This window comes from Haematobia irritans, chromosome 1, assembly GCF_050003625.1.
Source record: "Haematobia irritans isolate KBUSLIRL chromosome 1, ASM5000362v1, whole genome shotgun sequence".
Lineage (NCBI taxonomy): Eukaryota > Metazoa > Arthropoda > Insecta > Diptera > Muscidae > Haematobia > Haematobia irritans.
In genome coordinates this window covers 252,421,626-252,440,535 of record NC_134397.1, presented here as the reverse complement: position 1 = coordinate 252,440,535, position 18,910 = coordinate 252,421,626, and the positions used below count along the sequence as shown (strand labels likewise).

Sequence of the window (18,910 nt, the reverse complement as noted above, 5' to 3'; positions counted from 1 at the left end):
ATTTGATTTCTATAGAAAATTTTGCCAAATTTTATTTCTATAGGAAATTTTTGTCAAAACTTTATTTCTATAGAAATTTTTTGTCAACATTTTATTTCTAAAGGTAATTTTCTCAAAATTTTATTTCTATTTGTCACATTTTTTTCTATAGAAAATTTTGTCAAAATTTTATTTATTATTATTTAATTATTTAAACTATACTTAAATTATAGTAGATATAAGATGTATGTGAGTAATAGAGGGAAGAGGGCCATCAGCTAGCAAAGTTTTATTTCTATAGAAAATTTTGTCAAAATTTTATTTCTATAGAATATGTTGCCAAAATATTGTATTTATAGAAAATTTTGAGCTTTAGGATGGAGCTGTCTGTAGGCAGATTACAACATTAGGGTTACCATATGCCAAAATAAAAGCGGCAACCCTGAAAAGTAGAGAGAGTATAGAGTTTACTTCATTTGGTGCAAGTTAGTTAGATAGTTTTAATAGTTAATTGAACATTTATTTAATGTAGCTTAAATTGTTTGCTATCTTCTGTTTTCTTTTTGTAAATTCAATTCAAATTGTTTGCATTAATTTGAATTATAATAATTTAAGTAATTTTTTTAATATAATTAAACATTTGTTTATTTTTAAATTTGCTAAATATACTTCGATTTTGTTTAATTCAATGCCATTTAAATTTTATTGTCATTTAATTAAATTAACTTAAAATTTAAAAATAAAGTGAAAATGATTTTAATGTAATTTAAAATTTATTTATATTTAAATTTATTAAATGTATTTTGATGTTGTTTTTTTATGTCATATACAAATTGAGTTCATAAACACTGCCCTGATATGTTTACTTAAATCGAAGTACAAAAAGAATTAACCAAGTATAAGAAAATGATAGCAATTTAAAATTGCTTAATTTACTCTTATGTTCGTTTGCTGTTTTTTTTATTAATAAAAATGAATTAAAGTAAATTGGTTTAATGTACAACAATTTTTTTGGCGCTGTAGATTGTTATTACATAAAATATTTAAAGTATCCCGAAAATATCGGGATCCCGAAAAAAAATCCCGGAAAATCCCGGGATTCTATATTTCGAAATCTCGAATTCCGGGATTTTTAAAAATCGATCCCGAATGACATCCCTAAGTAGTACTAATCGAAATATTTTAAAATAGTTTATCGTTGAAACGTTTTCATTGTGTTTCATATAGCTAATCCAAGTGCTTCGTTTGTTTGGTATACAGAGATGTTGTTACCACAGCCGACAAACAAACAAGTGCTGAATGTGGTGTATCGGCGCAGCAGCATGAAGAAGCCTCATACATGTTGACATGTATACTATACATCCATACAGCAACAATAAGTTCGAGCTATGCCAACATTACTCAAGCTTTAAAAGGAGCAAGCAACAACTAAACCTACACAAAGGCAAACGAAACACATACAAGAGGAAAAATATCACCAAAAAAGCAAAACAAAATGAAAATACTACGAATCATGTTTCGTTACACCAAAAACAACAACAACAACAGTAGAAAAAAATACAAACAAAACAACGACGGCAGGCAGTAGCAATGACAACACTACCTTCACAAAAGAACTTAGTTATTTGAGTGGCGGGATTTTTGTTTTCAAGATGATGTTAGTGTGGCTGTTGCTGTTGTTGATGATGTTTTCCGTTAATTTTGTTTTTGGGCTATGAAGAGATTCACTCTAGTATTTTCATTGTCAAGCATCAGAGTCAAAAACACGATGGACGCACACCCACACACACACACACTCGCACACGACATAAATCCACATCAGGTTTCATTCATTGTTTTTTTTATTTTTCCTCTACTCAGCTCTCACCACGAGAAACGATGAATCCTTTGAAGATATGAGTGTGCGTGTGTGTGAGAGTTTGGGTTTTACTTCTTGGGCAGTGTTGCCTTTGTGAAAATAATGCTAAAAAAATATTTAAAATAAATGAAAAGTACACATGTTTTTCCGGTATGGCGACAAAGCTCTTTAATATTAAAAGGGATCAATTACATTAATTTTATAAAGCTTTTCAACAGTGTGACCAGATCCAAAAATTTCTTCCAGCTAAATCCGCGTTAAAATGATGCTAAAAAAAATGCTAAAAGTGCCGAATAATGATGCTAAGTTCAACTTTGGGTTTAGTGAATTCCTCGAATTTATTGTGATAATTGGTTGATAGTTTTGCTGCAAATAGAGAATGGTGGTGAGGAATGTGATAATCCCGAAACGGCCCCCCATCCCACCATCTTGAAGTCTAACAGGTTGGCTGACAAGTCCGCGGTCTGACACATAGATGGCGTCGCTAGTATTAAATGCATATTATTTTTATATAGTACCAATCTTCAAATGATTCGTGTCAAAATTTGACGTCGGTAAGTCAATTAGTTTGCGAGATAGAGCGTCTTTTGTGAAGCAACTTTTGTTATTGTGAACAAAAAATGGAAAAAAGGAATTTCGAGTTTTAATAAAATACTGTTTTCTGAAGGGGAAAAATACGGTGGAAGCAAAAACTTGGCTTGATAATGAATTTCCGGACTCTGCCCCAGGGAAATCAACAATAATTGATTGGTATGCAAAATTCATGAAATGAGCACGGAGAACGGTGAACGCAGTGGACGCCCGAAAGAGGTGGTTACCGACGAAAACATCAAAAAAATCCACAAAATGATTTTGAATGACCGTAAAATGAAGTTGATCGAGATAGCAGAGGCCTAAGAGATATCAAAGGAATGTGTTGGTCATAAAACTAGCGTTTTATTCTATTTAATATTTTCGTTAACTTAGTCAACCATATCCTTCGATCTGGGTACAACTTCGAAAAGATTTCTTTTAAAGAGTATGGTCAGGGGAAGTCTGGCACAAAAACTGAAGTACTGATTAATCACTCCAAGGTTTCCACACATGTGTTCCGTACATTTCAAAACAATCGGACTACTTGCTTTTTCGTTCATGTTATATACAGAAATAGGGCGGTTATGCAGATGTAAAACGGACCGGCTAAACAAACGTCGGGTAGGGGGTGTTCCCTTTCAACAAATTTTTTGTTTTTTTAATTGTTCTGTATTCAAATCTGTGGACAATCTTCTACATTTCCTGTGAATTTTAAGCGTGGTTTGTAAAGGGGAGGTATATTTCTCCTCAACATATCGTCCAATAAATCGGAAAAAGTAAAAGTACTTAAAAATTGACCATAGTAACATTTGTTAAAGTGTTGTACACCGAGAATATGACTTTCCCACACATATACCGGGAAATGAAGCACCCTCCACGTTGCCTGTCAACTTCATGTAAATTTAAGTTTTTTACATAAAAAAGTCTGGCAGAAGCCTGCGAAAAAATTATGTACCAATTTATCGACAATCCTCTACTTTCTATTCTCAAAAAATCGAGCAAAAATGAACCCCCTCTTTCGCTCCTTCCCGACCAGATATCGTAAATTCATGTACCCTATATTCATTTCACATACTACCCAACTTCACTATTCCCCTTCCAAACAGACATCGAAAAATCATGTACCCTGTATAAATTTAATCATATTCTTCCTATTTTTTTTTTAAATGACGTCACTTTCTCTGCAAATTGAAAGAAAATCTGGAAACTTTCCTTCAAGTTTCATAGTGTGGGGAAAAGGAGAAGGTTCCCGTCCAAATACCCAAAAATCAAGTACACCATATAGATATCGTAACCTTGTGACGACGAAAGTCGCTAACGCTCGTTTTCCTCCCCACTGAGCTGTCTGTGTTTTGTTATTGTTGTTTGAATTTTTATTTGTTATTGAATTTTATTTGTTGAACTTTTCCTTTTCTTGAATTGAATTATTTATTATTTTTTTGAATATAATATATGGATTTTGATCTCGACATGAATTGGTTTTACTTTAATACATGAGTTGTCAATAGCCATGTAATACCCTTCTGTATTACCTTCCCTCGTTGCTGGTTATCTACATTACCTTCTCTTCATTACCTACCCTCATACTTGTTTACAATATTGTCCACCATACACCGTTACCTGCCACGCACCTGAGTTGTAAACAAGTAAGGGCAATGAACCTTCAACCAAACCTATAAGCATGAGCTATGATCAACGCATCAGCATACACAACAGCGAACAACCAAACATACATAAGCATTGCCTACGATCAACGCATCAACATACCCAACAACGAACAACCAAACATACATAAACATTGCCTATGATCAACGCATCAACATACTCAACAGCGAACAGCCAAACATACATAGGGACAATGCATCGATCGACAAAGGGACAAGCTAGCAACGAACCAACAACCGCACATATGGTTATACAGTAGGCAGCCAGTATACGTAAGCATGAGCATAGGTCAATGCTGGTGGGTGTAAAAAGGGTTTTGTTATTGCAACAGAAATGATGCTGTGTAGTGAAGTAGACGTCAGCAGCGATGCGTAGGGACACTATAAAAGGGGCAAAGTAGGTCAAACAGGGGGATCAGTTTTGTGTGAACGAGCAACCAGGCGAGAAGGTGAGTTGAAGTAGAACATAACATCAGAACATTTCAAGTGAGTTAAGACGTACCCCACTTGGACATCAGCTAGACACGACACGGATTGAGACATCAGCAAGACAAGACACAAGTAACAATACACTTAGACACGACACGACTCCATAGTGACAGGATACCGCGAGTCATTGCAGCCACTGGTATCACGTTCGCTTAGACACGACTCAACAGTGACAGGATACCGCGAGTCTTCACAGCCACTGGTATCACGTTCACTTAGACACGACCCAACAGTGACAGGATACCGCGAGTCTTCACAGCCACTGGTATCACGTTCGCTTAGACACGACACGACTCAACAGTGATAGGATACCGCGAGTCTTCACAGCCACTGGTATCACGTTCACTTAGACACGACTCAACAGTGACAGGATACCGCGAGTCTTCACCGCCACAAGTAACAATACACTTAGACACGACTCCATAGTGACAGGATACCGCGAGTCTTCACAGCCACTGGTATCACGTTCGCTTAGACACGACACGACTCAACAGTGACAGGATACCGCGAGTCTTCACAGCCACTGGTATCACGGTCACTTAGACAAAACACGACTCAACAGTGACAGGATACCGCGAGTCATCGCAGCCACTGGTATCACGGTCACTTAGACAAACACGACTCCACAGTGACAGGATACCGCGAGTCATCGCAGCCACTGGTATCACGCTCACCTAGACAAGACAAGACCCAACAGTGACAGGATACCGCGAGTCACCGCAGCCACTGGTATCACGTCACTTAGACAAGACACGACCCCACAGGATACCGTGAGTCTTCCCGTTCACTTAGACACGACGTGACAGCTCATCCGACCCCGACCCCGTCACCGTGACCCGACTCCCTACCAATCCTACTCGCATCGCCTGCCTCGTCGTGACCTGCACCGCAGCTGGCGTGGTTTCCTATACCGCCGACCCAGCTCATTTCACCGTCGCCGGGCCAAGCCGAGGAGTCATACGCCACCGTGAACTGATAGTTATTAATCAAATCTATAGTTAGACCAAGACATTGTTTACCGCCTAGGCAACTTAACTAACTGTCAATAAACACTCAGCGTAAAACCGAAATCACCTCTTGTGTTCTCTTTGTCCCTGAAATAAACAAATTTCTGTGACGAACCCGGCCCCGTGAGCTATACCCCAGCCTTGTGGGGAAAACCTGTCGTTACAGTGGCGCCCGAGCAGGGACCTAGAGACACAACGAAAGAAAGCAATCGTCTGCAGACTAGTGAAAGTGAGTGAAATTTCAAAATGAGTGTGCCGTTGCGAGCTTCGTGGGCCTACAGTCTACGCAAGGAGGATCTCATCAGCTATTTGACCGAATTCAAGCGGGAAACTAGCGGAAATGTGGATGAATTGAGAAGGCGGTTTGGACAACTGCTGGGAGAGGAACATGAGCCCCAAACTTTGGAACGACTACTACAGCTGCAAGAAAAGCATGACTCGTCATCAACAAATACAGAAGCCAAGTCTATACCCTCAGGCAGGACTCTAAGCCTGCCGGGAGTCGGCGCAGCGGGAAGTTCTGCGGGCCATGTCTCGCCAGGAGCGGCCAGGTTGCAAGAGCGCAGCCATCATGACCAATTTCAACAGGCACGCAGCGGGGAGCGGCCAGGCGAGAGTATACTTGATATTAGGGCTGTAGCGGAGCAGGTGCGAAAATGGGGTGTCCATTACGACGGGGGAAACGACCCACTGGAATTTATGGAAAGGCTCGAGGAGTTGGTGGACATGTATGCCCTCGACCTGGACGTGTTACCTAAAATGATGCCAGAAGTGCTACGTGGGAGAGCCTTGGTGTGGTACCGCAATACACCGACCCGGTGGACCACGTGGGGCCTATTCAAAGAAGATTTTCTGCGATTTTTCCTGCCGGCGAGATACTTCGAACAGCTGGAGGATGAAGTTCGGAAGCGCAAACAGAAGCCAAAGGAGTCGTTCAAGAATTACGCCCTTTGCTTGCAAAACATGATGCGTCACACACAGTACAGCGAGGAGCAAAAGATAGAGCGAATTTTCCGGAATGCCCTGCCAGAGTATCTTTGGTATATAAGACGACGAGACTTTATGACGCTGCGCGAATTGCTGGAGATGGCGGAGGATCTAGAAAGCTTACCCGTCGTGGCCGGGCCTAGCCGAGAACAACACCGGCGGATCGAGCCAGGCGAGTACAAGGCGGTCGCACCCAAACGGGATGGACCCCAGGACCGTATGCAGACGCTGCGCAAGAGATGGGCATTATGCAGCCGAATGCCGGAACGAGCCAGTTATGTTCTGTTGGGACTGCGGCAAACATGGCATAAGAACGATCCATTGCTGTCGCCGCCGGCCGGGAAACGAGAACCGAGCCCGTGTGAGTCGAGGGGCACCGGGTTCACCAGCCAACGATACCCCTCGTCAGTAGAACCCGCGTTATATCTGGAAGCTAACCGACTCGTCGCCCGAATTCAGATTGGCAGCCGCCAGTTAGCAGCAACGATTGACACTGGAGCAACTGGTTGCTTTCTGAGCGAGGTGTTAGCGAGACAAATTGCGGAGGACAACCCGGCACACCCGTACCTCACGAACGTGACCTTGGCCGATGGATCGCAACAACAAATTCGGCAGGCAATCGAAGCTCAAGTGCAACTTGGTGATAAGCAAATTACGGCAAGATTCCTGGTGATGCCTGAGACAACCGAAGATGTTATACTGGGTTTGGATTTCCTGGTGGCAGCGGGAGCTGTGCTGAATTGCGCAGGAACGTCGTGCCCATTTGGGACAAGGGGGGCCGAAGTTGATCTGAGACATCGGGCACTCAAGGAAGCTCCCGAGAAATGCGCATGGACGGCTAGGATGATGACGAAGGTGGGACGCGAGCCGTTAAAATATCCGGACTACGCGATAATTGGTAACAAACTTTTCCGGCATATACGACGAAGTTACGGAGACGGAAGTAACACGCCATGGAAACTCTGCGTTCCAAGCCAGTTGCGTACAAGCGTATTGGAGGAGAATCACCCGGAATCAGCTGCAGGTCATATGGGTGTGCGTAAGACCACAGCGCGGGTTTGTGCACGTTACTATTGGCCCGGCATTCTGCGCGATGTCAAGAAGTTTGTGCGAAGTTGCCAATCATGCCAGAAAATTAAAGTCGGAGAGCCGTACGATGTACGCAGCGTCCCGTCACCAGTAATCGCAAACTTACGCGGACCGACCCGGGGTGATCGTCGAAATGCTCACTTGGGAGACTTGAAACCTTTCGTTCACTCGGAGGAAAGGAAAATCAATGTTATACATACTAATGACAAAGTTGTATCTACTCACAGGTTCAAGATGAGAACAGCAAGCGGTGGCAAGAGAAACAGCGGCGTGGACAACAAAACCAGAAGAGGCTCCAGGGACCTGGGGATGGCCAACGGGAAGGTCATGAGGACAAAGGCTTTCTATAAGCACCGTTGGCAGGAGAAAGAAGTGGAGAGCAGGATCCGCCGTTGCCAGGTACTGCTCCGGAGGATAAAGGGTCCTGTCACGACAAAGCCACCCGCAGCGCGTCCACCCTCAGAGGAACAACCCGTAGAGGTCATTGTGCTTTCCTCTGATAGTGAGCCCGAGGCCACCAGAGCGACGCCCTGCCCACCAATTAGGCGACCAAGCTCAATGCCTGCTACGCCGTCACCAGTTGTTTCGCCATGCCATGACGCTGACAACATGCCAACACCGCCCCGGAACTGGTCCGGTTTTAAGGCGTATACGCTGGTCGACCAGTCCGATACGGACGAGGAGGTACCTCGGACCAGGGAGAACCCACGTCTGGTTGTTACACGCGGGGCAGAGGAGACCGTCCCTAGACGTATGGCTAGCGTTGGTATCGTGCCGTCTAGGGAAGAGGTAGAGCTAGCTCCGGTGCCGTTCGAGAGCTATGAGCCGTTGCCGGAGGAAATTAAGAGAGGTCTACAGCCATACCTGCGTGCTGGCGTACGTTTACGGGATCCCGGCAAACAATATAAGCGGGTAGTCCTAGTAGGAAACCGATACCTGCGCATTTTGATAAACCGCCAGGGTAAGGCGTTTATCCGACCATGTGGAGGATCTCGAGGCCAGTGGGAGGGGAGGCAGTGTGACGACGAAAGTCGCTAACGCTCGTTTTCCTCCCCACTGAGCTGTCTGTGTTTTGTTATTGTTGTTTGAATTTTTATTTGTTATTGAATTTTATTTGTTGAACTTTTCCTTTTCTTGAATTGAATTATTTATTATTTTTTTGAATATAATATATGGATTTTGATCTCGACATGAATTGGTTTTACTTTAATACATGAGTTGTCAATAGCCATGTAATACCCTTCTGTATTACCTTCCCTCGTTGCTGGTTATCTACATTACCTTCTCTTCATTACCTACCCTCATACTTGTTTACAATATTGTCCACCATACACCGTTACCTGCCACGCACCTGAGTTGTAAACAAGTAAGGGCAATGAACCTTCAACCAAACCTATAAGCATGAGCTATGATCAACGCATCAGCATACACAACAGCGAACAACCAAACATACATAAGCATTGCCTACGATCAACGCATCAACATACCCAACAACGAACAACCAAACATACATAAACATTGCCTATGATCAACGCATCAACATACTCAACAGCGAACAGCCAAACATACATAGGGACAATGCATCGATCGACAAAGGGACAAGCTAGCAACGAACCAACAACCGCACATATGGTTATACAGTAGGCAGCCAGTATACGTAAGCATGAGCATAGGTCAATGCTGGTGGGTGTAAAAAGGGTTTTGTTATTGCAACAGAAATGATGCTGTGTAGTGAAGTAGACGTCAGCAGCGATGCGTAGGGACACTATAAAAGGGGCAAAGTAGGTCAAACAGGGGGATCAGTTTTGTGTGAACGAGCAACCAGGCGAGAAGGTGAGTTGAAGTAGAACATAACATCAGAACATTTCAAGTGAGTTAAGACGTACCCCACTTGGACATCAGCTAGACACGACACGGATTGAGACATCAGCAAGACAAGACACAAGTAACAATACACTTAGACACGACACGACTCCATAGTGACAGGATACCGCGAGTCATTGCAGCCACTGGTATCACGTTCGCTTAGACACGACTCAACAGTGACAGGATACCGCGAGTCTTCACAGCCACTGGTATCACGTTCACTTAGACACGACCCAACAGTGACAGGATACCGCGAGTCTTCACAGCCACTGGTATCACGTTCGCTTAGACACGACACGACTCAACAGTGATAGGATACCGCGAGTCTTCACAGCCACTGGTATCACGTTCACTTAGACACGACTCAACAGTGACAGGATACCGCGAGTCTTCACCGCCACAAGTAACAATACACTTAGACACGACTCCATAGTGACAGGATACCGCGAGTCTTCACAGCCACTGGTATCACGTTCGCTTAGACACGACACGACTCAACAGTGACAGGATACCGCGAGTCTTCACAGCCACTGGTATCACGGTCACTTAGACAAAACACGACTCAACAGTGACAGGATACCGCGAGTCATCGCAGCCACTGGTATCACGGTCACTTAGACAAACACGACTCCACAGTGACAGGATACCGCGAGTCATCGCAGCCACTGGTATCACGCTCACCTAGACAAGACAAGACCCAACAGTGACAGGATACCGCGAGTCACCGCAGCCACTGGTATCACGTCACTTAGACAAGACACGACCCCACAGGATACCGTGAGTCTTCCCGTTCACTTAGACACGACGTGACAGCTCATCCGACCCCGTCACCGTGACCCGACTCCCTACCAATCCTACTCGCATCGCCTGCCTCGTCGTGACCTGCACCGCAGCTGGCGTGGTTTCCTATACCGCCGACCCAGCTCATTTCACCGTCGCCGGGCCAAGCCGAGGAGTCATACGCCACCGTGAACTGATAGTTATTAATCAAATCTATAGTTAGACCAAGACATTGTTTACCGCCTAGGCAACTTAACTAACTGTCAATAAACACTCAGCGTAAAACCGAAATCACCTCTTGTGTTCTCTTTGTCCCTGAAATAAACAAATTTCTGTGACGAACCCGGCCCCGTGAGCTATACCCCAGCCTTGTGGGGAAAACCTGTCGTTACACCTTCCCCTACGGCCTTTGCAAATTTCAAGTAAACTTGAGAATTCTAGTTTTTTTCAGTTTTAGAGGAGGTCTCCCTCCCCGTCCCAACATCGAAAAATGATATAGCGTATATTGTGTAGACCTCAGTAATGCTGGTGACATTTCTGAGGGTTTCAAAACTTCTCTAAATGGTTTCACTGCAATGTGGAACGCCGTTCGGACTCGGCTATAAAAATGAGGTCCCTTGTCATTGAGCTTAGCATGGAATGTGGTATCACAATGGACTGAATAATCTAAGTGAGCCTGATACATCGGGCTGCCACCTAACCTAACCTGTGTTGACGTCCCAGAAAATCTCAAAATTATAAGCCCAATTTTTTAAACAGCAAGGGGAGGCCCTTTTCCCTTTCCGATTATCACAAAATCAGATATCCATTATAATAATATAACCTAACCCACATCCTCTGTAAATTTCAAGTAAATTGGAAAAGTATAATTGTTTCACGGTATGTACTTGAAGAGAGATGAGGTCTCCCTGTGCCCTTTTATTTTTCCCCAACCAAATATTAAACAAGTAAGGAAAGTCTAAAGTCGGGCGGGGCACCACCTGCACCACTTAGTAGATCTAAATTTTCGATATCATATCACATTCGTCAAACGTGTTGGGGGCTATATATAAAGGTTTGTCCCAAATACATACATTTAAATATCACTCGATCTGGACAGAATTTGAAAGACTTCTACAAAATCTATAGACTCAACATTTATGTCGGCTAATGCAATAGGGTGGAACACAATGTTAGTAAAAAAAATATGGGAAACATTTAAATCTGAAGCAATTTTAGGAAACTTCGCAAAAATTTATTTATGATTTACCACTCGATATATATGTATTATAAGTTTAGGAAAATTAGAGTCATTTTTACAACTTTTCGACTAAGAAGTGGCGATTTTACAAGGAAAATATTGGTATTTTGACCATTTTTGTCGAAATCAGAAAAACATATATATGGGAGCTATATCTAAATCAGAACCGATTTCAACCAAATTTGGCATACATAGCTACAATGCTAATTCTATACAATGCTATATCTATATCTATATCTATAGAAATCAAGTTTTACAAGAATCTTCTAAAGAAATAAAGATGCGCAAAAATTTTCTACAGATATAAGGTTTTGAGAAAGTTTTCCATAGAAATAAAATTTTGATAAAAGTTTCTATGAAAATAAAATTTTGGCAAAATGTTCAATGAAAATAAAATTTTGGCAAAATGTTCAATGAAAATAAAATTTTGTCAAAATTTTCTATATAAATAAAATTTTGTCAAAATTTTCTATAGAAATAAAATTTTGACAATATTTTCTATAGAAATAAAATGTTGACAAAATTTTCTATAAAGATAAAATTTTGACAAAAAAATTTCTTTTGAAAAAAATTTGACAAAATTTTTTGTAGAAAGAAAATTTTGACAAAATTTTCTATTTTGATAAAATTTTGGCAAAATTTTCTATGAAAATACGATTTTGACAAAATTTTCTATATAAATAAATTTTTTAACAAAATTTTCTATAGAAATAGAATTTTGACAATATTTTCTATAGAAATAAAATTTTGACAAAATTTTCTATAAAAATTAAATTTTGACAAAAAAATTTCTATTAAAAAAAAATTGACAAAATTTTTTGTAGATATAAAATTTTGACAAAATTTTTTGTAGAAATAAAATTTTGACAAAATTTTCTATAGAAATAAAATTTTGACAAATTTTTCTATAAAGATTACATTTTGACAAAAAAAATTCTTTTGAAAAAAAATTCGATAAAATTTTTTGTAGAAATAAAATTTTGACAAAATTTTTTATTTTGATAAAATATTGGCAAAATTTTCTATATAAATAAATTTTTTAACAAAATTTTCTATAGAATTAGAATTTTGACAATATTTTCTATAGAAATAAAATTTTGACAAAATTTTCTTAAAAATTAAATTTTGACAAAAAAAATTTCTATTAAAAAAAATTGACAAACTTTTTTTAGATATAAAATTTTGACAAAATTTTTTGTAGATATACAATTTTGACAAAATTTTTTGTAGAAATAAAGTTTTGACTAAATTTTCTATAGAAATAAAATTTTGAAATTATCTATAAAGATTAAATTTTGACAAAAAAAAAATTCTTTTGAAAAAAAATTTGACAACATTTTCTGTAGAAATAAAATTTTGACAAAATTTTCGATTTTGATAAAATGTTGGCAAAATTTTCTATGAAAATACAATTTTGACAAAATTTTCTATATAAATATTTTTTTAACAAAATTTTCTATAGATATAGAATTTTGACAATATTTTCTATAGAAATAAAATTTTGACAAAATTTTCTATAAAAATTAAATTTTGACAAAAAAATTTCTATTGAAAAAAATTTGACAAAATTTTTTATAGAAATAAAATTTTGACAAAATTATGAAATATACTATCAAAAAAAAAATTTCTATTAAAAAAAATTGACAAACTTTTTTTAGATATAAAATTTTGACAAAATTTTTTGTAGATATACAATTTTGACAAAATTTTTTGTAGAAATAAAGTTTTGACTAAATTTTCTATAGAAATAAAATTTTGAAATTATCTATAAAGATTAAATTTTGACAAAAAAAAAATTCTTTTGAAAAAAAATTGGACAACATTTTTTGTAGAAATAAAATTTTGACAAAATTTTCGATTTTGATAAAATGTTGGCAAAATTTTCTATGAAAATACAATTTTGACAAAATTTTCTATATAAATATTTTTTTAACAAAATTTTCTATAGATATAGAATTTTGACAATATTTTCTATAGAAATAAAATTTTGACAAAATTTTCTATAAAAATTAAATTTTGACAAAAAAATTTCTATTGAAAAAAATTTGACAAAATTTTTTATAGAAATAAAATTTTGACAAAATTTTTTGTAGAAATACAATTTTGACAAAATTGTCTATAGAAATATAATTTTGACAAAATTTTGTATGAAAATACATTTTGACAAAATTTTCTATAATAATAAATGTTTTAACAAAATTTTCTATAGAAATAAGATTTTGAAAAATGTTCTATAGAAATAAAATTTTGGCAACTTTTTCTGTAGAAATAAAATGTTAACAAAATTTTCTATAAAGTCAATATAAAACATTTCTTTTGAATAAAACAGATTTTTTTTTATATACTAACTACAAAAACTTAAAAAAAAATATTTTTTTTATTCTGATCGATTTTTGGTAAAATTTTCATAAAATTTTGGTTGGTAAACAAAGCATGCAAAAGATTTTGTCTTTACTTTAAAAATTTTCCTATTGATTCGGAGCCAAAGAAGCGAAGAATACAAGTAAGGATACTTTTAAGACGCAATTCTCTTTTAAATTTGGGTTTTGTGTACTTGCTTCTAGGAAGCAAATTTTAATTTTTCGCTTCTTCAGCTATTTTTCTTCATATACTATCAAAGTCCTTTAAAAATGAGTTAACGACAACTTTATTTTCCAAATTAAGCCTCGACTTGCAGTAATAATTGTGCTATATTTTAAGTAAAAAACGTCTTTAAAATAAAGTGTTGAAAAACATGTCCTATATTTGAACGATTTTTTGCTTTGTAGTCAAGATGCATAAAGACAACAAATTTAAATAGAATTTCATAAAATTTAAAGAATTTTTCAAATGCAGATTTGCTATTTTTTGAGTAAAAACTCGTCAAAATGCCGATAAATCGGCAAAATTGGCAGCTCTGGTCACAAGCCATCAAAAAAGGTAGATCATAACATGCAAATAAAATGAGCTACCTCTCATGATGAGAGTAAGTTCCCAAAAATGTGTTTTTTTTTAATTTCCTTAAAATGGCAACCCTGTATTTGAGTAAATATCTCATGCTAAGAGATTTTCAATGATTTATGTTGTGGCAATTCTATGTATGTGTATTTGTGTGTATATGTGAAGTTACAATGGCTACCTCTAATGCGTAATACCTTGAGAGCGATGCATAAAGAAGAAATAAATATTTGTATCGAATCTCAGCGGGGGAGGTGGTCTCATTCAATAAAATGGAATATATTTCTAGTAAATGATATGGCTAGACTAAATTGCTTCATATTTACTTTCATTTGTTATTTCCGGTCAAGGGATATGTAACAGGTTTAGCACATTTTTAAGTCAGTTTTATACGTTATATCAACACCTGCTTGGCCGGCTAGGATGATAGGTCAAAATATAAAAATTCAAATTTTTGACAAATGTATTACATTAAAAAATCTATGGATTTATTTTATTTTTTATTTTATTTTATATATAAATATGAATTGCTTTCATTCATATTTCGAACACCTATTAATTTTTTTTTAAATTTTTACTAATAAATTAAAATTAAAAATTTAAATTAAATTTCCTTGAACTTAAAAAAAAAAATTCTGAGATAATATAATGTAAAGAGAAAACACAACATTTTCTCTCTCATTATATAAGTTCATATTAATGGCTTGCTTTAAATCACTACCATCAAATTGTAATTCAAAACTGAAACATCAACGACATCAGACGAAGAACATGAACCCCTCTTTTTTGCCATAGTAGTAGTAGTAGTAGTAGACTCCCTAACAATGGAAGAGTGTGTATGTACTTTATTACAATAATTCGCACAACAAGGAAACAATTGACGAAGGAATTTAAATCCAAAAGATAACTAAGAAAATCAAACGTCAATGATGAAATATTAAACCGCAATCAATGTTGATTGGCCAACAATCTCCCTACTGCAAAATTTCATCCATATTGTATATTTATAGAAAATTTCTTCGAAATTTTATTTCTAAAGAAAATTTCATCGACATTATTTATTTTTATTTTTTATAGTCGATATTTTTTTTATAGAACATTTTCGTCAAAATTTTAATTTGATAGAAAATTTCATTGAAATTTTTTTCTATAGAATATTTCACGGAAATTTTATTTCTATAATAAATTAATTTCAAATTTAATTTTTTTCTACAGAAAATTTCATTGAAATGTTTTTATATAGCAAATTTCATATACATTGCAGAAAATTTTCTATAGAAAATTTCATTGAAATTTATATAAAAAATTACTCATTCATTCATTTCATTTTCTGATTCTTCTTTATTAGTTTAATTTTTAAATACAATTCATTTAATGCGATTTTATCACAGTAGATATTACTGATTACTCTGACTGACAATATAAGCCAAGTCATAAATTACTTTCAAATTTAATTTCCATAGAAAATTTAACTGAAATTGTATTTCTATAGAAAATTTCATTGAAATTTATGTAATAAATTACTTTAAAAGTTAATTTCCATAGCAAATTTCATTGAAATTTTTTTCTATAGAAAATTTCATTGAAATTTATATAGTAAATTACTTTCAAATTTAATTTCTATCGAAAATTTAACTGAAATTTTATTTCTATAGAAAATTTCATTGAAATTTTATGTCTATAGAAAATTTCATTGAAATTTTATTTCTATAGAAAATTTCATTCACATTTTTTTCCATAGAAAATTTCATTGAAATTTATGTAATAAATTATTTTAAAATTTAATTTCCATAGAAAAATTTCCATAGAAAATTTCATAGAAATTTTATTTCTATAGAAAATTTCGTCGAAATTTTATTCCTATAGAAAAGTTTGCCGAAATTTTATTTCTATCAAAAATTTCGGCGAATTTTATTTCTATAGAAAAATTCACTGAAATTTTCTTTCTACAAAAAATTTCCTCAAAATTATATTTGTTAGGAAAGTTTCATTAAAATTTTTTTTCGAAATTTTTCCTATGGAATATTTAATCGAAATTTTATGTTTTAGAAGATTTCATTAAAATTTGACTTCTATAGAAAAATGTATATAGAAATTTTCCTCAATAATTGAAAGTTTTAGATATTTATACAAAAATTAAAAATATTTTTTTTTGTTTTTAGGAAATGTTATCGATTTTTTTCAATGGAAATTGCCTTGACATTTTATTTCTATTGAAAATTTACTTGAAATTTTTTTTATCTATAGAAAATTTCGTCGAAATCTTATATCTATAGAAAATTGCGTCGAAATTTTATTTCTATATAAAATTTAGTCGAAATGTTATTTTTATAAAAAATTTCGTCGAAATTTTATTTCTAGACATTTTTGTCAGTATTTTATTTCCATGGAAAATTTCAATAAATTTTTTTAGGAAATAAAATTTCCATAGAAAATTTTATTGAAATTTTATTCCTATAGAAAAGTTTGCCGAAATTTTATTTCTATCAAAAATTTCGTTGACATTTTCTATAGAAAATTTCGTTGACATTTTCTATAGAAAATTTCGGCGAATTTTATTTCTATAGAAAAATTCACTGAAATTTTCTTTCTACAGAAAATTTCCTCAAAATTATATTTATTAAGAAAATTTCATTCATTTTTTCGAATTTTTTCCTATTGAAAATTTAATCGAATTTTTATGTTAGAAAAATTTATATAGAAATTTTCATCAATAATTGAAAGTTTTAGATATTTATACAAAATTGGAAAACAATTTTTTTTCATATTATTTTGTCGTATTTTTATTTGCTTATAACATGTTATATGTCCCATTCTGTGTTTTGCAATTTGAATTTTTTTAGCCGCCTTTCTGAATAATTTTTAAATTTTTGTAGCGAAATTTAAAACAAAGGTATTGTTAGCTTTTTGAAATATATATCATTGTTGTTTGATTAATTTGTGTATGGCTTAAAAATAATTTTTAACTCCTTTAATAACCAATTTTTGTAACAATTTTGTTAAAAAAAAATCTTCCTAATTTACAATTAAAACCTTAATTCGTGTTATGTTGTTGCAATTTTTTATTGTTGTTTCTAATCTCTTTTTAATAAGTAATAAAATTCTATAAAAACTAATTCAAAATAATTTTCTTTTACTTTTCCCCATTCAGGTCTTGACGCTTTAGTGCGTGAATTTAAATCGGGACGTGTAACACTAAGACGCAATCGACGTAAGACACATACCAACGAAGCCCTCCAGGAGATGTTCCAAGTTTTGGAAATAAGTAAAAAACAAAATCGTAATTCCCAGATATGTGTTGATATGAATTTCTAATACAACGAATCATCACAATCACAGTCAATCTAAGAAGAGGAAAATATACTTTAACTCCATTAATTCCATCGAAAAAAAAAACAAAAAAAAAACAAAAAATCAAAAAAAAAAAAACTGAAAAACTAAAACCCACCATTATTAATCGCTGCCCATTATTGTATTCTCTATTGTGTATTGTTTTGGACTGTTGGCTAACGCTCAAAGATTTTTTTACACCACACTTGTTATAGACTTTTATACATGCATATATATACACAAAATATTAAAATATATTATATTACTTATTAAGGAATATTAGGGTGTTCCGTTGAAGAACCAAAAGCAAACAAAAACCAAAATCAGAGAATCAAAACATATATCAAGTATATGATTTTTTTAGCAGATTCCTAAAAAATTTAAAAAAAAAAAACATAAAATAATCAAAAAAAAAAAATAATTAATTTTGGTTCGTTTTTGTTTTATAAGACCCGTGGCCAGTACCATACTTCTTTAAGTTTTTTTAGAGATAGAATATTTTGTCTTTTTGATTTAGAAAATTTCATAAAAATTTTATTTCTATAGAAAATTTCATTGAAATTTTATTTCTATAGAAAATTTCATTGAAATTTTATTTCTATAGAAAATTTCATTGAAATTTTATTTCTATAAAAAATTTCATCGACATTTTGTTTGAAATTTTACTTTATAAAAAAATCATCGAAATTTTATTGCTGTAGAAAATTTCATTGAAATTTTATTTCGAAAATTTATTCTATAGCAAATTTCAGCAAAATTTTTGGAAATTTTATATCAACAAAATTTAATCGAAATTCTATTTCTATAGAAAATTTAATCGAAATTCTATTTCTATAGAAAATTTCATCGAAATTTTATTTCTACAGTTTTATCAATTTTTTTTCTGTATAAAATTTCATCAACAATTTTTTTTTATAGAAAAAGGTATAAAATTTTTATAAATTTTATATCTACAAAATTTCATCGAAATTATATTTCTATAGAAAATTTCATCGAAAGTTTATTACTACAGATTTTTTTTTTTTTTAATTTTTCCACAGAAAATTTCATCGAAAGTTTATTTCTTCAGAACATTTTTATTAAACATTTTTTCTAGAGAAAATTTCATCAA

The 18,910-nt window shown here is 34.6% G+C and overlaps 1 protein-coding gene across 2 annotated transcripts in view; it reads left to right on the top strand.

Annotated features, from left to right (window-relative positions):
- Window positions 1-17,906, top strand: part of LOC142220379 (uncharacterized) — a 195,253-nt gene extending 177,347 nt beyond the window's left edge. Inside the window, exon 9 of one of the 2 annotated variants that reach the window (XM_075289482.1) lies at window positions 17,621-17,906. In XM_075289482.1, the coding sequence (XP_075145597.1) occupies window positions 17,621-17,784 (164 nt within the window). In that variant the 3' untranslated portion in view covers window positions 17,785-17,906. The remainder of the gene's footprint in view (window positions 1-17,620) is intronic. The other variant, XM_075289500.1, reaches the window with a different exon arrangement.
- Window positions 17,907-18,910: the final 1,004 nt, after the last annotated feature.